The sequence below is a fragment of the Xenopus tropicalis genome, chromosome 2, assembly GCF_000004195.4.
Source record: "Xenopus tropicalis strain Nigerian chromosome 2, UCB_Xtro_10.0, whole genome shotgun sequence".
NCBI classification, from domain to species: domain Eukaryota; kingdom Metazoa; phylum Chordata; class Amphibia; order Anura; family Pipidae; genus Xenopus; species Xenopus tropicalis.
The window spans coordinates 135,904,422-135,929,020 of record NC_030678.2 but is presented as its reverse complement, the minus strand read 5'-3'; the positions used below and the strand labels follow the sequence as shown (position 1 = coordinate 135,929,020).

At 41.0% G+C, this 24,599-nt stretch overlaps 1 protein-coding gene across 3 annotated transcripts in view; it reads right to left on the bottom strand.

The window, feature by feature from the left end:
• The window catches only part of cacnb3 (calcium channel, voltage-dependent, beta 3 subunit), an 89,375-nt gene that overhangs the window by 48,062 nt on the left and 16,714 nt on the right, over positions 1 to 24,599 (bottom strand). The window contains 1 exon segment of one of the 3 annotated variants that reach the window (NM_001126672.1): positions 23,698 to 23,850. The exons of 1 other annotated variant lie outside the window; for it this stretch is intronic. In NM_001126672.1, coding sequence (NP_001120144.1) covers positions 23,698 to 23,739 — 42 coding nt within the window. In that variant the 5' untranslated portion in view covers positions 23,740 to 23,850. 3 annotated transcript variants of the gene reach the window in all.

The window sequence follows — 24,599 nt, the reverse complement described above, 5'->3', positions numbered from 1 at the left end:
TGTAATGCTTCCCATGCTGGCTCGCCTGTCTGCACAGGTTATCATTAGTCATAAATACAGGAGTCTAGACCTGCTCCTGGGCAATGAGGCTGCAAGCAAGCAAACAGCATGGGAACAATATGAATGCCAGCACAATACAGAAGAGAATGGTGGCGAATAACTACTATAATGTAGAAATGTTGTGAAACGCCAACTGGGAATTTTCTCAGCATGGGAATGTAGGAGAGAATGCTTGAAGGGCCTATTACTGTAGCCTGCCTTCCTTGCTTTCCCAAGGACTTGTAAACCCAATATTAACATTCTACCTAATGAAAGAAATTATTATTCTGAGCAACTTTCCCCTGTATTTTTCTTAGAAAATCTCAGTGGTTTCAAAGTTATTTGTAAATTTTATTCCTACTGAAAGCAGTATCTCCACTGCTGGTTCATACTGTTGCAGAAGCCAACTGGTAAACAGATTAAGAAAACAAGCCATTGTGGGAATTGGAGTCTTGTCTGGAGAAGAGCTGGCTTCTGCTACATTGTTTAATAGTCAGAACTAGCACTGAAGGCAGATGTAAGGAACAGACAGAAAACACTTTCAATAGCAGTTACATTTAAAAAATAACTTTGGATCCATTCAAATGAATGCATACTGCGAATTGCACAAATATTTATTTTGGGGTTTACAAACCTTACAACAGACTCGAAGCTGAGAAAAAGCTGAGATGCTGCTAAAACAGGTCAAACAAAATAAAGCCAGTGAAGGTTTGCACTGAGCCTAGAAAAGCAATCAGCACTGAGCATTCTGGGGTTTGTCTCCCATTGCAACTGCAGTCCCTCCCGGTGACCCAAATTTTGTTCAGTTAACTTTGCTCTTTAGCCAAACAAGTTGCATAATAAAAGCCAGACTAATGGTGAGCATACACAGGTGATTTAAGCTACCAATTTTGACTCTTAAGACTAATTCAGCATCTTAACTGCCCATGTATGGGTCCCTCTGATGGGCCTACCTGACTGATATCTGGACAAAAATAAGGCAGGTTTAATTTTCCCATCAGATCAAGGACTGCATCTGCACATTGATGAAGTCCTCTATCTGACTGCCTGCATAGTGGCAATGATATACAGTATCTAGTAGTAAAGTAAAGCAACTTAGAAACTGTCACTACCCATCACAGAGGCTTCTTCAGGTCATGAGAACTGAGTGAGTGAAGCCACTAACCACTTCCTCTATCAATTCTCTCTCTGCAGCCTTATGGACCTTCAAAGGTTTGAAAGCTACAAAAAGAAGAAAATCAATTGGCACAAGGATCATGCCATTACACACTGAGGTATGGGAGTCACTTTGCTTCCCAACTGATTCTATAGCTTGCCAATTCCATCAGGACTGTGGTATTAATACATCTACTGGGCTTTTCTCTTTATGACTGGCAAACACTTAACACTTAACACATAAAGCCTTGCAGGTTCTTCATTGTAGACTTAAAAAAGCAAAATGTGGACCTTTGGTTGTCTATTAATTTTGATTTGGGTCTTAACATTGTAAATTGTATTGTACAGACTTTATAAAGAGAAATCTGTTTCACTGTGTCTGAATCATAAACTGGATCTTTAAATTCCCATGTTTTTCTTCTGCAGCCATAACTGCATCTTTGCTTTATTAATAAAAGATCAGCTTTTATTGTGGGCACAGCTGATGGCTTATGGATGTGAGACAAGTGCTACTTACCTCCCAGAACTGCTATTAGAAAGTATGAACAAATTCTAAAGAGCTCAAGCTCAGGTGGCTGCGTCTTTATTAGCTGTGACTAATTGCAAATTTGAGAGCTTGTGGATATGCAAACTTATGATTTTATTTTGGTTACTTTTTGCCCCTTCTGCTGTTCTGAGAACCACCATGTTGTATAAATGCAAATACAGGTTTTGGGACCTGTTATTCAGAAAGTTTGGGACCCAGGGTTTTCTGGATAAGGGATAAAAAACCATTTAAACATTAAATAAACCCAATAGGATTGTTTTGCTACCAATAAGGATTAATTATATCTTAGCTGAGATCAAGTACAAGGTACTGTTTTATTATTACAGAGAAAAAGGGAATATGTTTTAAAATGTAGATTATTTTTTTAATTAAAATTAAGTCTGTCGGAGATGGCCTTAATTCTAAGCTTTCTGGATAATGCATTTCCAAAATACAGATCCTATACAGGGTCAGACAGGGCAAGGGGACACTGGGAAAATACCTGTTGGGCACCAGTAAGTATGGTCGCTGCCCTGTTGCTGTTGCTCCCCCGAGCCCTCCCTCCCCAGATCACAGTGAAGATAGTATAAGGTATGAGCATAATGCTTGCTGAGCATGCTAAAAGTGAGCGGGTGGGTGGGCGACAGGGACCCCTGAGGTGCTGTGGGGGCACTTGGGGTAGCAGGAGTCTGATGCTGATCCTATGTCTCTATACATTTATATCTAAATACAGGTACATTAAGTCTACTAAAAATTAATTAAAAAATTAATCGAACCCAATAGAAGTAATAAGGTTTACATCACAATGTATTTCTGCAAGAGGATGTCTGACCAAGTAATTACATTTTTTTTAAAGTGAAAGAAAATGCAGTTCCCTGCGACTTTCCCAATTAAAAGTTTCAGTGATTTAAAAGTTACTTGTAAATTAAATTGCAGTTAAAAGCAGTTTCTCTATCCTTTACTGTCTCAAAAATCAGCTTACTCAGAGCTAAGACCCCAGTTCCCACAATGCCACGCATGCTTCTATTATTCTCCCTCTTTTGAGGTCTCTTAAAGGGGAACTAATGCAAAAATGAACATTTAATATAAACTTAATCTCATGAAATTAAGAAGCTTTCTAAATATAATGTGTTAATAATTCTACACCATTTCTGAAATAACAAAGTTAATCTTCACTTGCTCTTGTACAATTTCTAGGCAGCGGAAGAACACGCCAATTTATCTTGCCTAATTATCATCTGGCACTTGCAATTTTTGCATTTTTTTGATTGCAGTGCAGTAGACCTCCGACCACATATCTGGCAGGGGTGTTTGGCTCTCATGCCCCTTCCCCGGCCCAAAACCTAGCCCTGCCATGGGTGCAAAAGTCATCAGGCCCTCCTTGGAGGACCATTGGTTTTCCCGAACTCTTATGAGCCTTCGGACTGGAGGGGGATGGATAAAGGGAACCCCTAGCCTTGTGGCAAAGGAGGTCTGAAGACCATTGCCCTGTGGGTCTTTTGGCCTGGGAGGTCAGAGATAAAGGAATTTACCCTAGCCTTCAGGCAAAGGTGAGTCCGAAAACTTCAGATAATTTTACGCTTTTTGCTAAGTGAACCCTGGAGATTTTGGACTAAGTCATTGCACCCTTTGCTCTATACACATATGCACTTTTTTTGCACATGGGTGATGAAGCACTCGGGCTTCAATAAAAAAAAAACTGTCAATCAAATGCTGGCACCTGCATGTAGGACAGTAGCTATCTGTAGCAGGTGTTGGTGTAGAATATTTAAAAGTATTTTCAGAAATGGTATGGAATTTTAAATAACTGTATTAACTTTGAAATCACAGAAAATTTGAAAATGTTATATTGGAAAGCTTAGAATAATATTTTTCATATTGTGCTTCCCACAACACCTGACAGTAGTGTGCACAGCATTGTGGGACTGAAAAATGCACCAGCCCAGCTTACTATGGTAGAGAGTTCTGTGCCACCATCTTGCTCCTAGTCTGTGTGATCCTCACTGATGATCTGGGGTGTACGCATGCACAATAAGCTCCCCCTCTCCAGGGATTAAACCTTTCCTTATCCTTTAATCAACATTCAGATCCAAAGACAAGAATTTGTACAAAATATCTGCTCTTGGCAAGATAGCACTGACATTGTAATGGATTGTATTTTATTTCACTTGAACTAAATGTCATCATGTTGCTTATACATCTGGATATTGTAATATGGAGGGGCAATGTGGGCAGTACGGTGGCTCAGTGGGTAGCACTTCTAAATTAGCAGCACTGGGAGCACTGCAGTACTCCAGCTCTGACACTGTTTTCAAGGAATTTTTATGATCTCCTTATGAAAAAACATACAGGAAGATTAATTGGCCCTGTTATATATGAATGGAATTGGGACCATAGATTGTAAATAACAGATAAGCTCAGCTTTTCATTAAAAAGAGCAAAAAAACTAAATTCAGAAAGAGTAGAAGCAATCCATGCATTGTTGGCCACATTGTTATCATGACTAAAATAAGATTTTTCCTTTACATATTTTCATTTTTTCCTACTTGCGTTTCCTTGCTTAAATAACTGAGAAATGGAAGAACCATTCAAACCAATGCTCAGAGTAGCAGATGTGCTCAGCCAGTGGGCTGCCTTAGGAGCTTTAAGTCTATGGCAGGGGGCTCAAACTCAATTTACCTGGGGGCCGCAGGAGGCAAAGTCAAGATGAGGCTGGGCCGCATAAGGGATTTCACAAAAAATTGGCTTTCAAGGGATAATGGGAAGATGTTCTATGTGCACAATTAGCTCCTTAGCAGCTAATTGTGCACACAGAACGTCTTCCCATAATAACTGTTATGATGGCATAACGTCATTTCCGCAATCAGCAGCTCCCGCCCGCCGTGCCTTGCATTATCCTTTGAATCGCAATAAAAATCGCGATCCATTCATTGCTTTTGAGAAGGCGTTGGTGCGGGCCATAAAATATTGTACCGATGGCCGCAAATGGCCCGCGGGCTGCGAGTTTGAGACCCCTGGTCTATGGGGACCTTGCACAACTTTTCATTTCTATGCTGAGAATCTTGACACAAGACATGATAAATATGAATAATTATGCACAAGCTTGGGGTTTCTTGCTACCAAGATCACAGTTTTTGATCAATCTGTCCCAAAGAAAATGTATGTATTTTGTTGTTTCATACATACTGTACGTGATTTCCTTTTTAGAAATAAAGTATTATGATATTATTATAAAGAGTAATCCCATGATACAAGCACAGTAAAACTGCCCTTCAGACATGCTGGATTTTAATGTGTAATAATGTTTAATAATTACAGGACCACAGACTGTTATATACAGTAGAAACTGAAAAGAATTTACCATTAGCAGAATTTTCCTGTAGAACTTTTTTTTTTCCTACTTAACTGAGAAAGGCTCAGAGAAATCATATAGCTGGAACAAAGATACAGTGTTACAGTCAATCACAGGCTGCAGTAGTCTCTATGGCATTATCCAATAGCCAATCAGTGGTCAATTTCCTACTCTGGCAATGCACAGCAATTTTTTTTCCTTGACTTCAGAGCATCTTTTTACTTGCATATGGCACCCAAAACTTTTTGTATGGTTCGCAGAATAGAAGTCCTCTGATCTAAGGTGTATGCCAAGTAGTTGTGAAATTATAAGCCTTATTAGAATAACTGCACTTCCAAAATCCCCTGAGTTTGGTTCTCGTTCCTAGAAAATGGCCACTCAGTTATTCAACTGCTCTGTTACATTCTCCTTAACCAAAATTCTGGGAAATGTAACTGTATAATATAATTACAGAGATGCAGTATATAGCTCATCTATAACTGAACTTTAGTAACCAATCAAAGGATAGATTAGTCTACATGTTATATATGCACACACCCTTGCATTAAGGGAAAACTATACCCCCCAAACTATGTAGGTCTCTATAAAAAATACAAACTCATATGTAAAACCCTGCTTTATCTAAATAAACCATGTTCATAAAAATATTCTTTTTTAGTAGTATGTGCTATTGGATAATCCTAAATAGAAAATTGCCATTTTAAGAATTAAGGGCCGTCCCCTGGGATCATAGGATTCACAGTGAATACAAACAAGCCAAGGCACACATACATGCTAGGCCCCATCAGCCAATTAATGAACAGATCTGTCTTTTGCTTCCACACTACTTCCTGCATTATTTCTGGTCATGTGATCAAGGGAAGAGATGTAAAAGGGCAATATTAACCAATAAATATATATTCCAGTTAGGTCACTTAACATAATATAAACTATCTGTTGGTTAAGTATTTATTCTGGGGGTATAGTTTTCCTTTAAGGTTTCAATTAGTCCACATTTCAATAAGACAGAACCATTTTTACCAGCTTGTCCAACGAGAGAGAGCAGTTTTCCTCATTGAAACTGAAGCGAACCTAATACAGTGGCTGCAGAACTGGCCCATGAGATTCAAAGTTGAAGCTCCTGCACCAGATTACTAGTAAAATAAAGGGGCCACAGGGATTTTGTTTGGTAATAATGCCACTCTGCCCAGACAATGTTCCCTTGAAATCCTTTTTAGCTATGGACTCAAAAACATTATTTTGTGTGCTCATGTTTAAACTTGTTTGTGTGTTTTTAAAAATGAGGCTCTCAGGTCAGAATGAATGCAAAATGTTGTGTTTTTACACAAATTCTGTGTGCACACACAAGCGCATGGCTTAAATGGAACATTGTGTCCGGAATAACAACAGTCCTGTGCAGGCAGCTAAACCTACAGTTTCTGGTAAGACATATGTATATCCTGAATAATGAATGTGTATACAGTACATATAGTAATTTGTGCTTATATTATGCAGAAGTAATTATGTATCACCTATTGCCTGAAACCTGATTTCTTTCACTTATTTTTATTCCCTTTTTCCTCTTTTCCTCCATTTTTAACCTTAATCTCTCTTTTTGAATATCCTATCCTTCCTTTTTTTTCTTTCTTTGTCAATATTCTTACTCACCTCCCACTTACGCCCATGTGTTCTCTCTCTCTGTGCCAAAGCTCAGCTCATGGTATATCACCCCTATTCGTTCCCTTGCTTATTTCTTTTTCTAATACAGGAGAGCCACAACTTAGTGGGGGCCCATGGACTGCACCCCCCCTGAAAATAGAGAGAGAATGTGTGCGTGTGGGAGGCAGAAAGCATACATGTGTTTACAGAGAGAGGGTGGGGAGAGAAAATAAATTATATGGGGGGGTTGTGTGAGAGGTGTATAGGAGAGAGTGAAGGGGGAGGCTGTTTGCATGTGAGAGAAGAAAGAGTGTGAGAGCTTATTAGCTGTTGTTAATCAGGATATGTATCTGGTATCCAATAATTTAACATAGCTACCATGGTTGTATATTGATGCAAATCAAATGTAGGAAATATAGGGCACTTATGTTTAAACCACAGTATAATGTACAAAGGTGAATGGTACAAAGGCCATGCCGTCCAAACTTGGCCCTTTAAGAAAATGCAGAGTGGGAGACATTTAGGATTTTTTGTGTCTTTATCACAGTCAAAGAAGCTCTAAAACTGTAGTGCAAGGAGCAACATACTGTTTATTTACCATACATTTGCTTATATTACTTTGCAAAACTTGTTGCATTATTTTGCTCACAAAGAATACAGCAGAACAGGAACTGGTGTAATGTACAGCTGTTATTGAAAAATTTGGTATAAAGGGTAAAAAGAAATTGCTGCAAAATGGTAAAATCCAGCTTAGTATAATAATAATCAGGCATGGCCTTGCAGATCAAGTAAAGCAGGTCCCGACTGGGATTCAAACTAGGCCCTGGCATTTCAAGTACAGACAGCCCAAACAGCCCCCACCAGCCCAATAAATAGTGACTGTCTATGGCATCTTACAGCAGCCCCTCTGGCATTTGCTAGAATCCCCAGATTGCCAGTCCAGGCCTAAAGTTGAGGTTTTGAGAGGTTGGCAGGGCTAGCCCGGGGGGGGGGGGGGGGGGGGTAAAAAAGTGCTGGATAAACTTTATGGCAATCACATGCCACTTACATTACAGAGTGTGGCTCACATGCCACTTACATTACAGAGTGTGGCAACCTTAAGCATGGTGAGTAAATGGTACTAGAGGATTAAAGTTAGTTTGGGAGTTTGAGTTTGGGAAGGCACTATTACTTTCCAAATACATAAATCCAAGACAAGGGAGAGCAGCAGTGCCCACAGAGACTGCAGAAGCTAATATGGCACATCAATCTTACTATTAGTTAAAAATGTCAATTTTATTAGAAACATTAAAAAACTTAAAAATACAATTAGGACAAAAATAAGCCTACTTATGTAAAAAATATTAATTCATACAGTAAGGAGGAAATTTATCAAAATTTGAATTTCCCTGAACCTCTCCATTTAAGCACTAACAGCCCTTCCCACCTTCCTGTCAGCAGGCCCGGATTTGTGGAGAGGCCACAAAGGCCCGGGCCTAGGGCGGCAGAAACCTGGGGGTGGCATGCCGTCCCACCGCACTAAAATCTTTTAAAATTTTTGTTCACATACGGAGCAATGGGGACTTCTCCCCACTGCTCCGTATGCAACTTTGTCCGACCACGCAACCCTCCTGTTCGCGCATGCGCACTCGGGGGGAGGGGGCGTGCGACTGGGGGCGGCCTAGGGGCGGCTGGTTTAGAAATCCGGCCCTGCCTGTCAGAGATAGAAAGGGTGAAGACACACAGAACTACTAGTAGCAGCTACTTTTCATGGCTACAAAAAAAAGACAATGATGATCATTTACTGATAAATGTCTCTACGTGTGTTTTAGCAGAGGCAATTCTTAGTATTGTCTATTGTTTCTGGCATTTAGTAGCCATGACAAGTAGCTGCTACTAGGTAGCTCTGTGTGTCTTCGCCCTAAAAGCTCTCAATCAACAGTGCATACTGAACAATACAAAATCAGTCAAACTTTTCATCTCACGCTACTGGTGTCCCCTGGTACTTCTGCCACTCAGTTACTAAATAGTTTAAGAAGATTTTTATTGTACTACTGTCCCTTTATTGGTGCCCAGGTCACATCAGTGTTTAACATGATGAGTTTGAATCTATGGGCTGTAGACACTTTTAGGGCAAATTTGTATGCCCTAATTGCACGCTGTTGCAGCTATCATAATGGTTGCTGTTATTTGCTGGTCAGTCAATTCAACACACAGTTTTTAAAGATTAATTTGCAAAGATTTTTACATTTTCCTTCACCAGTTGTTTCTACTCTAACAACTAAAACACAGATGCATTTATTTGCATTCTTATGCACAAACCTGAACTGAGCTGATAGGGCCCACGGCACACAAGCAGTCAGTTGCTTCAGTGAGCCCTGTAGTCAGTGCTGCATTCCCAACACAAGCAATGTAACCCGTTTTAGTCAATGACAAAATAGCTAAAAGTTGGACGTGGCACCAGAACATCCTTAGGAAGGAAAGTAGTGGGGACTCATTCTCAAGGTGCAGGAAAAATCCATATAAATGTGCAACCATTCTGATTAAGTAGAAAATAGCCCCCACTAGTAATAAGCAAATTCTTTTGCCTGGCATGAATTTATTGTAAAATTTGTGTATTCGCAAGTTGCAACAATTTTTGTGAGTCTGCACTAGAATTTTGCCATGGCCACTGACTTTAATGCACATTGCCTGAGAAAAAAGCGCTAAAAAAAAGCCCATTGACTTCAGTGAATTTGGCATGATAAAAACTCCCATTGACTCCAATGTGTTCTGTGGAATTTTGCAAATTTTTCCATGCTTTTTCAAATTTATTGGTGACTCAAAGCAGGTCAATTTAGCTCGTTACTAGCCCTCAACTTTCAAGAGGAGTAGAGGGTACCTAAGCAAAAACAAACCTGTCACTCCTTCAGAGGCCTCCCTATCCCCATCTCAACAACATAGTTCCGACTGTGTAAGGACCATATCACACTTGGCATTTTCTCTGCCAGCAATTGACACAGGGGGTAAACCCTGATCCACTTCCTTCTGCCCCCAATCATTGTGCATTGGCAGGCACATGATGTACAGACGGGTGGATTCTAATGCCGTGCCTGTCAATGAACAGTGATTTTTGATTTTGGGGTAGAAAAAGTGTATTGCCATTTGGCTATAAAATCCTACAAGCCCTTCATTCCCAGTCCCAGATTTGCACTTACTGACCAGGATGGGGATGGTGGGCAGAAGTATGCCCATTGGAAGCCAGGACCAGATCACATTCAAGTGCATATGTTGCTGGGAGACATAGCCAGACAACGTAAGTAACCTAATACGGTGGCCTTAACTCCAATTTTAACTTTCATTTTATTATCCATCTTTGAAAAGGTGCAGGGACAAAGTTTTCACTAAAAACATAGGGGAATTCTATGCCTGTGCATGAATGTTGTAGTGCACAGAGAAGCATACAGCATGTACATGAATAAAGAAGAGTACAGCCTGTACATGAATAAAGAAGAGTACAGCCTGTACATGAATAGAGAAGCGTACAGCCTGTACATGAATAAAGAAGCGTACAGCCTGTACATGAATAGAGAAGCGTACAGCCTGTACATGAATAAAGAAGCGTACAGCCTGTGCATGAATAAATAAGCGTACAGCCTGTACATGAATAAAGAAGCGTACAGCCTGTACATGAATCGTACAGCCTATACATGAATAAAGAAGCATACAGTCTGCGCATGAATAGAGAAGCCTACAGCCTGTGCATGAATAAAGAAGTGTACAGCCTGTGCATGAATAGAGAAGCCTACAGCCTGTGCATGAATAAAGAAGTGTACAGCCTGTGCATGAATAGAGAAGCGTACAGCCTGTGCATGAATAAAGAAGAGTACAGCCTGTACATGAATAAAGAAGTGTACAGCCTGTGCATGAATAGAGAAGCGTACAGCCTGTACATGAATAAAGAAGTGTACAGCCTGTGCATGAATAAAGAAGTGTACAGCCTGTGCTTGAATAAAGAAGTGTACAGCCTGTACATGAATAGAGAAGCGTACAGCCTGTACATGAATAAAGAAGAGTACAGCCTGTACATGAATAGAGAAGCGTACAGCCTGTACATGAATAAAGAAGCATACAGCCTGTACATGAATCGAGAAGCGTACAGCCTGTACATGAATCGAGAAGCGTACAGCCTATACATGAATAAAGAAGCATACAGTCTGCGCATGAACGAGTATGTTCATAGCCTGCACATGAATGTTGTAGAGTACAACCTGCACATGAATAATGTTTGTAAAATACCTGGAGTTCTATTTACAGGAGAGCAACTGAAAGTTTAGAACCAGCTCATAACAAGTCAAGTTTTTTGAGCCTCTGACCCATGGCAGTATAGTAGCCAAGGTAAATATAAATGTATATGATTACACAAAATGTATATGATTACATAAAAAGTCAGTGGCATATAATGCTACTTTTTCCAATATATGTGCTGTGCCAGCCTAGGACACTAGCCCAATGCAGACATTGCCACAACACAGCCTACTGGATCAGTCACTACCCTGTGGCGGTGCAGCCAAGAAACCAGACGCAAATAAATAGAGCTAATGACAGTGGCACAGAATTACAGCCAACTGCATGTGCCAGCGACAGTCTGAGCCACTTGCACCACCATAGGGCGTAACCACTCGTATGCTGTGTAATCAGTGCTGCTACTAAGTCGCCTTAGGAAGCCTGACATGAGCTCTACTTACTTCCTACACTGCCCTGACCCCATTACATGCCTCTGCTTGACCTCATCATCATTTTCATCGACACATCAAGACATGTGGGGCTTGTTAGTTCCCTGTTAATTGCTTTATTTTATCAGTGACCATAAATACAGGCTTGGTGCCTGCAAATACACAGCAATAAACATTTTATTGGTGTTGTTCAATCATCACTATTGCTGACGTATAACGGGTGTGAGCCATTTTGCTGTGCTTTTTATAAACACAATATAATGAGACAGAGGTCCCATAGGATATAGTACTTCTCCACTGTAAATACACAGGGGATGGGGAACCTAAAACACTCCCAAGGATGCAGAACTACAACTCCAACCTTCACACCGCCTTCAGAGTTCTAATTCAACAACTGGAGAGCACAGAGTTGCCACCTCATCCCTTTAAAACAGAACCCATAGGGAATCAGGAAGATTAATGGCTAATTATTGGAATGAAGACTATACTGAAACCGAATGCAGGCAGCGGAAGGCATCCAAATTAAGGGCTAATTAACCATCTAGCACATTGATTTAATTTGTCAGCTTTTAAAGGGGTGAGGTGGCAACTATGGCAGGATTGCGGGCTGCAGAAACAAAACAAGATAAATGAATGCCAGTCACTGGCACAAACAGCACATTACCATTAGCACCATTAGGAAGTGATACTTCAGCACTGCTCAGCAGCAGAACAGCAGCTAATTAGCACAGAAAATGTATACGTAGTCACACAACATATGTACAATCTGGCTGCGCTCTCTCCTCTAACATCTGTACCTGCCAGATACACACACGGTGCAGGCTGCTATTTGTTATACATACAACACCGCACAGCATTTAAAGGGACATTGCAGTATATTTGCAGTAATATACAGGCACACTTATTTGCCTATATTTGTATGCAGGATTGAATGTTACTTAAATTTTGTCAAGAACTGGATGGTCAGCAGTGGCACTTGACCAAGTTTTAAATAAAATTAATACTTTCTAAAGTCATGTATATTACTTATTTGGAATGACAGTACTAATTAGATAAACCAGCATGTTTAACAACACTTCTATTTGTTTGCTAGGGCCAAGGGGACCATAAATGTGATCATTAACACATACATTGCCTGTTGGGTGCACTGGGGGTTCTCTCATCTCCCAAGCACTCAAACTGCTAGAAAGTCCCACCAAGCAGCAGTAGTATGGGGAGGGGGGCTAGAGAGGCTTGGTATGCACATTGATACAGCACGAAAGTGTCTGCCTATAGAACTCCCTCACTTACCACCTCTGAGTCTTCAAATCCATGGAGATACAGGTCGTCGTACATATGGATTCCAGTGTGTGGGGGGAAGGAAAGGCAAATGTGCAATTAGATCCAGTGGTGATGTATGTAATGGTGATGTATTCTATCTCCTATGAAACCTGGGAGCTGCCACACGGGGAGAGCAGAGAAGCAAGAGCTTGCAGTGATGCCTGGAACTGGTCCCACCCTGGATGCTGAAATAAGGAAACCAGGAGGTTTCTCTCAGCCTAACAATCAGGCAGGGGAACAATAGTACCCACCCACCAGCCCTTCCCCGTCACACACACACACACACACACACACACAGATGCCTCCTCTGATTGGCAGAGCACCTCTTCCCTGGGGTGTGAGGCTTCACAGCTGGGCGGCGGATGCAGGCGGGAGAGGAGCACCTGCCCACGGCTGCTGGAGCTCGGGATGGGAGAGATGCTGTTATCAGCACATTAGCCCTGCTCTTCCTTATTCCTCTGTACATATACTTGTACATATGCTTATATAGGTGCAACAAGTACAGCTGCTTAGGGCTTTCCTTACACACAAGCGTTTGCTCACATGTCTCCTTACTGTGGAGCTTTCGTGGTTTCCACCATGAGGGAATGCAGGAGTTAACGCAGCCCTGTATTTTCTATCCCACTGGTAAGCGCTGAACCCTACAGGTTACACTCCAACATTAGGGTATAAAATCAATAACTTCCTTTCCTAATGATAATACAGGTATAGGACCCCTTATACAGAATGCTCGGGACCAAGGGTATTCCGGATTAGGGGTCTTTCCGTAATTTGGATCTCCATACCTTAAGTCTACTAAAAAATCAACAAAAAAATTAATTAAACCCAATAGGATTGTTTCAATTGATCAATTACAAGGTACTGTTTTATTATTAAAGAGAAAAAGGTAAGCAGATTTTAAATTCTTAATTATTTGATTAAAATTGAGTCTATGGGAGACGGGCTTTCCAAAATTCGGAGCTTTCCGGTTAATGGGTTTCCGGATAAGGAATCCCATACCTGTATTGGGTTAAAGGACAAGTCAACCCAAATTATAATATTCTGCCTAATAAAAGAAAACTTAATTCTAAGCAACTTTGCAATCTACACGCATTACATATTTGTAATGGCTTTTGAGTTATTTGTATATATAACTGTTATTAAAAGCAGTGTCTGCCTGTCCTTTCTATTCCCTGCCCTGGTGGCTCTGGCACTTAACAATGTTATAGAGGCAGCAGGCTTGATAAAGGGCGTCACATTGCCCGAAACATGTTGTGTATTTTGATCTGAAATAAATAGCATTTTAGCAGAATTCTGCTTTATGGTGCTCTCCTCTATATTTGGATTGTATTGAAGGGCTCAGCGGTGTGCCTTGCGAGGATGGATGCATCAAGCCTGAATAAGAGGCTGTGCAGTTGAATACCTATTTGTTGACAGGCAGCAGACTGACAGACCTGACTTGCTGGAGGAGACTGACCTTTGCAACATTGTTTAAAAAGTAACTATCAAGAGTTCAGCAAATGCTGTTTTCAATAGCAATTACATTTACTCTAAAAATTTCCAATAAATTGACATTGGAAAGTTGCTTGGAATTATGTTTTCTTTTATTAGGCAAAACATTTTCTTGGGGGTTGACGTCCTTTAAATTAACGATTCACAGCAGCTTTTTAAGAGCTCGTACTCACAAGCATTTTTTAATGCATTCAATGCACATTTGAGACGCATGTTTGAGTGCACCTACACACATTTGCTAATTGATTCCATTATATTCTGAGTGGTTGTACTCACAGGTATTGCATTTTACCCCATTTATGTTTCGTTGTGCAAAATGCTGCGTTTCAGTAGAAAAGTGCGTTGCTTTTGGAACTGACAAAAAAAGTGCAATGTATGCAGTTTTGTGCATTTGTAGATGCTGGAAATGCTTATGAGAATGAGCCCTAATTGGTCTTCTTTTTCATTGTAACTTTTTTTTAATTATTTACCTTCCAGAACTGCTACTTTCCATCTTGCTCTTTAGTTGTCAGGTGTCACTGACCCTGGCAACAAAAAACTGCTGCTCTGTGAGGTTATAATTGTATTTTTATCGCTACCTTTCTGTTTATAAGATAAGTAAACCTTAATGTAAAATGCTCAGGGTGCTTTTCTAAGCGCTTTTGCCATTTACTGTCATTATTTATTTTTTTCAGGTTCAGAGCTATTTCAGTTTTTATTAACTGCCCATATAATATATTTTGTAACACCAGCGCCACCTGGCTCTGTAATGTTACAGTCAGCAAGATATGCCTTCAGAAGGAAATAGAGAATTGTTCTGCACAAGAAAGACATCACAAGCCTTAGATGCCCTTTCCTGTCTGCTAAGTGAGGAGTCAGGGTATAACTAATGATGCTGCAGCAGGTATTTAGAATGGTTGCTTGCTAAGCAGTTGCTATTGTAGCAGGACATGGTTGCTAACAAGCCAGTAAGCCAACTTGAATAAACTGGCTTTGGGACATATCCTTGACAAGATCATCTGTAAAGCTTTCATGAGTGACTGTTTCTGCTGGTGCTCTTGTGCCTTGCTCCATAGGAGGCACTTTGTTACATTTTGGGCAACATTTTGCTCATTTTATTAGAAAGGCCCCCTTTAGCCACAGGAGCAATTTGGGGTCAGCTCTTCTACAAGCCTAGGTTGTCTTGAGCCACACAGAGCCCACTGAGCATGTGCAGTGCCACTGACTCTGAAAAGATGACCAAACAAGATACTGATGGTAAGCTGCTGTGCACAGCTTTAAAGGGGATATATACCATAAATTTTTACAATGCACTAAACCATGTCAAATAACGTAAAATAGAAGGAAGTTACTTTTATTTTAATTCCTTTGGGTCCAAATATGTCCATAACTGCTTGAAAACTGTGCTCTACCCAGACCTTATGCCAGCTTCCGGTTTAGAGTCTTCAGTATATCGCTCAGAGCCGCTGGCCCTCATAGACTTCTATGACACCCTCATCTACTTAAAGTGAAGTGAATATTCATAGAGTGGGCAGGGCTTAGCGATGTCACAGACAGTCCATTCCTGCTCTACTCGCTCCTCTCCCCCCCCCCCCCGCAGCAGCACAAGCAGAGAGACACAGAAGGAGGGAGGGGTTTTCCCTGCTGCTGCTGAGTAAAGCCTGTCAGTCAGTGCTGTGACCACTTCCTGTGGGAGACTAAAGGACACTCCCATGTTTCATTTGGCTCTGACTTCTGATCAGTGAGGTTGTGTATGCAGCTCTCATGTAATGGCAGTTTTAGGAGGTAAAATGCTTTCAAAACATCTTTCTTTCTGCATCATTTAACATTTTGAGGGAGGATGAATATTATAACTGAATATGAACTTTATATAAAATGTCTCCTTTAAAGGCATGGATCGTTACTATTATAGGGCTGCTTAACCTTTCTACTGATACAATAAGTTTAGTATATAAAAAACAGCATTTCTAGCCATATTCATTCATTCATCATATTCCTTTATATACATATTATGGTAACTACATATCTAGTTATCTCATCACATTGATAAAACAACTCAGATATAGTTACATCAACTAAAACCATAATATCATATAGATATATGTCTAAACATTAGTTGCCATATTATACACTGTATATTGCTTTGCATATGTACTTCTGAAGACTGCTGCATTCATTTGTAAGCCTGGGTTTTAGTAATTGTACTTAACAGCTCTGAGTTACATGAAGGCCATCTCCCATAGACTCCATTTTAACCAAATAATTCAAATATTTAAAAACGATTTCCTTTTTCTCAGTACAAGTATCGGACCCCTTATCCGGAAACGCATTATCCAAAAAAGTTCTGAATTACTGAAAGGCCATCTCCCATAGACTCCACTGTAATCAAATAATGCACATTTTTAAAAATAATTTAATATTTCTCTGTAATAATAAAACAGTACCTTGTACTTGATCCCAACTAAGATACAATTAATCCTTATTGGGGGGCAAAACAATCCTATTGGGTTTATTTAATGTTTAAATAATTTTATTAACATAAGTAAGGTAGGAGATCTGAATTACATAAGACCCCTTATCCGGAAAACCCCACGTCCCGAACATTCTGGATAACGGGTCTTATAACTGTGGTAATAAAACAGTACCGTGTACTTGATCCCAACAAATATTTAATGAATCCTTATTGGAAGCAAAACAGTCCCTACTGGGCAGGGCCGGAACTAGGGGTAGGCAGAAGAGGCAGCTGCCTAGGGCGCAACGATTGAGAGGCACCAAAACCTCTCCTGCCTACCCCTAGTGCTACTTTGTCATTGCCTCCGCCGCTTGTCATTAGCGGTGGAGGCAATGACCGATCTAATCGCACCTCCTCCTGTGCTTTGGTGCGCATGCGCCGTTCGGGGGGAGGTGGGCGGTGTTGGCCGACCGGATGGCCTAGGGCACCCGGTCGGCTTGGCCCGCCCCTGCTACTGGGTTTAATTCATGTTTGAGTTATTTTTTAGTAAAGTTAAGGCATGGAGATCCATATTACAAAAAGACCCCTTATCCTAAGCATTCTGCATCCAATCCCTGTAGCAGATACAGCAAGAACTGTGTGTGACCGCACCAAGAGACGTGCCTCTCTGTACAAAATGAGGGGGCTACAATATCTCAGAAGTAAAACAAGGGGGCATGTATGGACCCCAGTGTGTGAAAGGTGGCGCTGCTTGTTCAGAATATAGTAGTGCTTTTACTGATTCAGTTGTCAATCATGTGACACTTTCATGTACAATGAAGTAGGTAGGGCCCGTTTATAGAAAGAGAGAAGTTAAGCCTATATATTTTACATGACATGGCAAATAGCATATTGAGGTATATATCAATTAACTGCCTTACTCACAGTACCAATTGGCATAGGAAAGTTGCTACTAGAGTAAGCTTTCTGCAATCATTTAGGAGGGTGGGTGTGCAGGCTCTGCAATCTATCAATATATAGTTGGATAAAGTTATTTTAGAGTCCACACTTTTCTCATTAGAATCAAAAAGTTATACTGGTTTGGCTGTCTTGACACTATTTATTACAGTAGAGATCTGCTCATTATGAATAAATCAGGGCAACTTTAATTAATAGGCAAACATGGACTTTATAGGGCAACTAATCTCCCCGAATTGCCTTCCCACTGGCAAGAATTTGTATTGCTGGTGGGATGGCATACATGCTGCTTTGGCTTTTCAGAGTCGCCCAAAGTTGCTTTATGATGGAATTTTAGGTGACTTCGGAAAACCAAAGTGATGCGTATGCCATCCCACAGCAATTGGTCACAGGCGACTAATCTCCCCTTGTGCCACCAATCTAAAGGACAAATAACTGGACTGTAGCATTTCAGTTGAATTCACTGAGGAAAATATATGCAGGGAAGAGTTAAAGAGCAAGTAACAACAGGAAATGAAAGTACCCTATTAGTATTTACAGATAATGTTCACTTGGACCAGCATTTCTTCATTTTAATTAAATGGGACCCAGTTGTTGGGTCTGGTATATTGTAGTTACACCGCTGATAAAGCATATATTGGGTTCGTTAAAAACCTATGACATAGTCTGTGCTTTTCAACACACTGCGCCATGTCTAGAAAGCATAAAATCCCAGTGAATATATAAAGTTCCTCTGGTTGGACTGGATGGGGCTTTATTTGGATGACAAATAACAATACAAAGTGTAGCTGGACACAGTAGAGCTGATAACAGACAGGGCTTCTACATCATATATCATTTTTGGTCCTTTAAATGTAAAAGTGGAAAAGGACAACCATCACAAAGATGGATACCTTTAATGAATGTGCCAATTAGAAGCTAATGGACCTAAACAAAAGTTAGGAAAACTGACTTGATGGCACTTAATAATGCAATAAGTAGTGTCACATTTATAGGGGCCTTAGTGACGGGGGCAGGGGCCCCCAATGATGTTACATTTGCCTCAAAATAGCACTGGTATGAAATACTGATAAGAAAGACAGTTGTTGGTTATATTTAGTTAATCACAAAAACTATAACACAAACTGCCATTTGAATCATTGCAGCAAAATGGTCGGTTAGATATCAAGTTGTAGGGCACCATCTGCTGGTCATAGATGGATTTACATGCATGCAATATTACTGATCAGGGCCATATACTTGTTACATTGTTCTTATTTATTTATAAGGTTCAACCATATTTCCCTGCACTGCAGAATACAGCAAATATTCCAGCTGCATCAATGAAACATGTATGTGCCGATGATCAAGGCTGGTATTAGAAAGGGGCTGATGAAGAAAGGATTGAACCCAGTTTGAAGTGGAAAATGATAAATCAGGGTTGTCTAAACTGTGGCTCTCCTGCTGTTGCAGAATTACAGCTTTCATTATTCTCCCATAGTGCTTGTTGCAGTTCAACAGCAGATGAAGGGCTGCCGGTTGGACATCGCTAACGTATGTCATAAAAATATTTAACATATGTCTTCTGGGATAATGGTCTCACTGCCCAAGCCCAAAAGCTGAAGGAACCTGTCTATTCCCTTTGTTAAGTTGTACAGAAGGGCCCTGTAGATCTAAACAACCACCAGGCCACGGGCTTAGTGTGTGATAATAATGTGGCATCCTGTGTAATTATCTCTGTCCTGTTTTATCAAGATTAAATTTTCATATTTGGGGGATTAAACTTTTATATTGTGCCTTGTTTTGTATATATGAATCCTGGACTAGTGTCATGCATTTTTAATCTATGCTTTTTTTTTTACTGTCTTTCTACTTTTCTTATTTCTCCACTGTGGCAGCGGTGAGCGGAAGCTGAAAAAAGAGCACCTGGTACATCTGTACAAAAGAGAATCAGGCACTAGAACAAAAATCTGCACCTATCTCTAGATGCTGGGAACTGCTCCTACTGCAGCTGTACCCAATTTGGCAAATTCACCACAATTGCTAGGGTTGCCACCCAGTAGGTATTGTACTGGCCCTGCCAGTCAATGTCACACATTTGGGGGATAAAGGATAATTTATCCCTGAAATGTGTGACATTGACTGTATGACTGAATCTGAGAGAGGTAAAGTTATATGCAGGGCAAGCTGAAAACTCACCTCATGACGGCAACAACCTTCACGTTACCGGGGTGGCAAAAACCAGACAGGTAGGGTAGGGTAGGCATAGTATAGCACACATAGGCCGGGTAAGCAGGGAGAGTATGGCACACACAGTCAGGGTAAGGCAGTGTAGGGTACTGCCATACTCTGCCTGCCCTATGCTGCCTGTGTGAGCCATACTCTACCTGCCCTGTGTTGCCTGTGTGTGCCATACTCTGCCTGCCCTGTGTTGTCTGTGTGAGCCATACTTTGCCTGACCTATGCTGCCTGTGTGTGCCATACTCTGCCTGCCCTATGTTGCCTGTGTGTGCCATACTCTGCCTGCCCTGTGTTGGCTGTGTGTGCCATACTTTGCCTGCCCTATGCTGCCTGTGTGTGCCATACTCTGCCTGCCCTATCTTGCCTGTGTGTACCATACTCTGCCTGCCCTATGCTGCCTGTGTGTGCCATACTCTGCCTGCCCTATGTTGTCTGTGTGTGCCATACTCTGCCTGCCCTGTGTTGGCTGTGTGTGCCATACTTTGCCTGCCCTATGCTGCCTGTGTGAGCCATACTCTGCCTGCCCTATGTTGCCTGTGTGTGCCATACTCTGCCTGCCCTGTGTTGCCTGTGTGTGCCATACTTTGCGTGCCCTATGCTGCCTGTGTGTGCCATACTCTGCCTGCCCTATGCTGCCTGTGTGTGCCATACTCTGCCTGCCCTATGCTGCCTGTGTGTGCCATACTTTGCCTGTCCTATGCTGCCTGTGTGTGGCATACTCTGCCTGCCCTATGCTGCCTGTGTGTGCCATACTCTGCCTGCCCTATGCTGCCTGTGTGTGCCATACTCTGCCTGCCCTATGCTGCCTGTGTGTGCCATACTCTACCTGCCCTATGCTGCCTGTGTGTGCCATACTTTGTCTGCCCTATGCTGCCGCCTGTGTGTGCCATACTTTGCCTGTCCTATGCTGCCTGTGTGTGCCATACTCTACCTGCCCTATGCTGCCTGTGTGTGCCATACTCTGCCTGCCCTATGTTGTCTGTGTGTGCCATACTCTGCCTGCCCTGTGTTGGCTGTGTGTGCCATACTTTGCCTGCCCTATGCTGCCTGTGCGAGCCATACTCTGCCTGCCCTATGTTGCCTGTGTGTGCCATACTTTGCCTGCCCTATGCTGCCTGTGTGTGCCATACTCTGCCTGCCCTATGCTGCCTGTGTGTGTCATACTCTGCCTGCTTTATGCTGAAAAAAAATGGTGATTTGCATTTGAATTTTGCAGTTTGTACATTGCACATTGTACTCTTTTTGGAAATGAGCCTTCATATGTATCTGTGCATAACTGTGGCCCCTATCCATACATAAGACATTGCATGAAACATACAGTTTCATGCAATGTCTTATGTATGGATAGGGGCCACAGAATTCCAGCAAGGAATGAATTAGGGGAGGAACAGAATGCTTTACCCATCCCTCCAACCAGGGTTGTCTAAAAAAATAGAGGGAGGGACACCATATGCCTAATTGGCCACGTCCCCAGTATGCTCAAACCCAGCAACAATCTGTTTTCTGCATTTCTGCACCGACTTGCAAACTCATTAACGCATGTTTAGTAGTGACATCATTATGATGTTTTTGTACATTACACATGGCAAGGAGTACAGTCAATGGCATACTTATGGAGGGGAGCAGCCTTTACATTCTAGTGATAGGGCCCACAGTGAATATCTGCTGAAAATGCAAAGTCTCACGTTTTTTGGTGGATATCGGCTACATGTGCCTGCCCCCAGTGTATTCCACTCATTCGGGTGCAGGCATAAGGTAGGCCAATTGTTACATTTTTCAGGCTTGCTGAAAATACACTCCTTGTGGCATTAGTTTTAAGGCCTAAATCTAACAATTCATGTTCTTTCACGTAACCCTTATCATTGCCATTAATTGCCATTAATGTATCTTAAAACATGCACATTTATATCCCGAAACAGTCCTTTTGTGATCACCAAAGATGGCCAGCTATATAGGGTAAACAGCGTAAAATGTACTCATTTAGATGGCAAACAAATAAATCTTTGGCCAATTTAGCACATCAAGTTGCGGCCAAAATCAGGCTTATGTAACACAGAGCACTTGGGCCAACAATAAGACCATATAGAGTCACTATACAGGTAAAGGATCTGTTATCCAGAATGCTCAGGACCTTGGGTGTTCCAGATAAGGTGTCTTTTTCATAATTTGGATCGGCACTAAAAAAAAAATGTAAACATTAAATCAACCCAGTAGGATTGTTTTGCCTCCAATAAGGATTAATTGTATAATACTGTTTTATTATTACAGAGAAAAGGAAATATTTTTTCAAGATATGATTTATTTATCTGGATAATGGATCTCATACCTGTATTTAGTTTAATCCACTAACTATAATTATAAGTTTTTTGAAACCACAACTAAACTCATTTCCACTAAAATTATGAAGGTCTAGTCATTTATTAAAAGATCCAAATTGAAAAAGCACAAACGAATAAAAATGCAGAATGAAAAGGAAAAGAACATGAAAACCATAAAATTTTTGTTTTTGCTGCCATCTGTGAGCAAATGCGCTACAATAGAAAATTGGTTCTGTTTTTACCAGTGTAAAGTACTTTCTGGGTGTGATTTGCACTTATTGCAGAAATGGCTCTGTGTCCAGTCTGCCATTGAAACCACTATCCCTTGTAATGTTGCCATACATGGGCTCATAAAAGGTGCTGACTTGATCCTTTGGCAGCTTATTGAAACATGTATTGGTGACCATGCCAAATAAGAGGATCTTACATTGTATGCCCAGCTTTACTCTAGCAACCACACAAGCTCAGCTTTTAACAACACAGCAGCAGAAATAATTAAACCATCACAAAGAAAAATCAAAATCAAAACTGGATATTTCTGGTGCTATAATAATAAATGATGATGATATTGACTAAGAACAGCATTCCCATGCTGTAAATTCGTTTTAAGATGAATCTCCACTTTAATGGTTCTGGGCAGATAAAAATACTCTAATTTCTAATGTAAATCCACCAAGGACTATTGGGTTAGTGGGGCCCGACTGCTTATTATATGTGTAGCTCAGCAAATCTATGTTATTAGTCACAGAGAAAACAGAACCATGGCATGTAGGTAGGATAATGGAGGCAAGTGTAAAAGCTGATTTCAACACAGCCGTGGATTATGGGTGGTTTGGGAAAGAAGGCAATGATGAGATAGTTAACAGTCAATTAAAATCAGAGACAAGCTGATTAGGAGCCATCTCTTGCAATCCAGCTGAGCCAGAGCCTGTCATGCCTGATCCTTTTCCCTCCGTCTCAGCCTCCCTCCCTGGCTAAATCATGTTCATTTGTTGCTTGTCAGCAGCTGTCAGTTTCTCCATGATCGCTGTCTATTTGTTTTTTCTTCTTATACATTTCCATATAATAAAAGATCATTCCACCTGGCAATAGCTACTGCCTTTTAAGTTTTCCTTTTGCCGAGTGTATGGTGCCTTATTACTATTAATTTTTAACCTTTATTTTTGGATTCATACACTAACGATTCAATACAACAAAGTACAGTGACATTGGTGTTGCTCATAATCCTATAGAAGACAATTTAGTAGTATCCCTATTCACTGCTTCCCCCCCCCACACACACAATATTAATGTACCAGCATGCCCCTTCCCAGTTTTCTTTCTGTTTGTGGTCAATGGTGGTACCTATCCCCTGTGCCTTTTTATCCCCACCTTTACCTTTGTTTACCATTCTTCTGTGTTTCAGTAAAAAGCAAGAGGTTTTATATTAAAAGCACTAAGCACAACATGGCTCATTGCACATCCCCAAAAAGCTGCTCTGTTCTTCAGATAAAATAGCCCTCAATGCAACAACACTAACCTTCCCTTTAAGGCAGTAAAGAAAGGCAAATGGTTACCTCATTCAGAAGAAATGTTGCACTGGAGTCAGAGAAAGACATAGAAGGGGCATAAATAGCCCAAAGCCGCACTCTCAGAAGCTTTTTTTATATACAAAGCAGACTTTGCATTCTCTGTTTATCTGCCTCGCTGTGCTCATAGCTTTTCTCTCCATCAAACACACACAAAACACACAATTTCTCCCCTTCCCTGCCTCTCTTACTCCTCCTTCTGTTTCTCTCATTTCATTTCCACCTCTCAGTGCCTAAGCCTGGCTGAAATAATGGATTCACAGACATTTAAGTGCCGAATAATTGTATTAATGGCTTGTGGCAACACAATGGGGGGGAAAAAAATCTTTGAAAGGCACAAATGGATTTTTTTTTTATTCTGCAAGGAGCAGCCCCCGGCACATAGCTTACCATTCCCTGTCCTTTAAGGCCACTCACAATGAGCAATAATTCCACATCTACAGGCAATGACCTTTATTGGCAGGGCTATGAGCTCATGTTCAGTGATGGATATACAGCAGGAGTAACTACACATTGTGATAGAAGCCTTGATCAATTTCTTTCATTATATTGAATGGAAAAAGATGGAGATATGAGTTCTATAAAGACTATAGGGAGTCATTAACTAAGTGAAAGGCAGGCTGCAAAGTGCAAATAAAGGGTGCAATCTTAAGTTTGCACTTTGCACACTGCCTTCCACATTTTTGAATTGCCACAGGTCTCTGCACCTGTGACAGCCTCAGTGAATACAGTGCTGCCTGTGTTAGGCAGCAGGGCCGCTCCTGCCATATGGCAAGGTGAGAACAGCAAAAAGCCACCTTTGAAACTATTGAGAGTTGAATTTTCATTGTTTAAAATGAAAGTTCAACTCTTCTATTGCGGAATAAGAAATTGTATCCACCAGTGCTTTG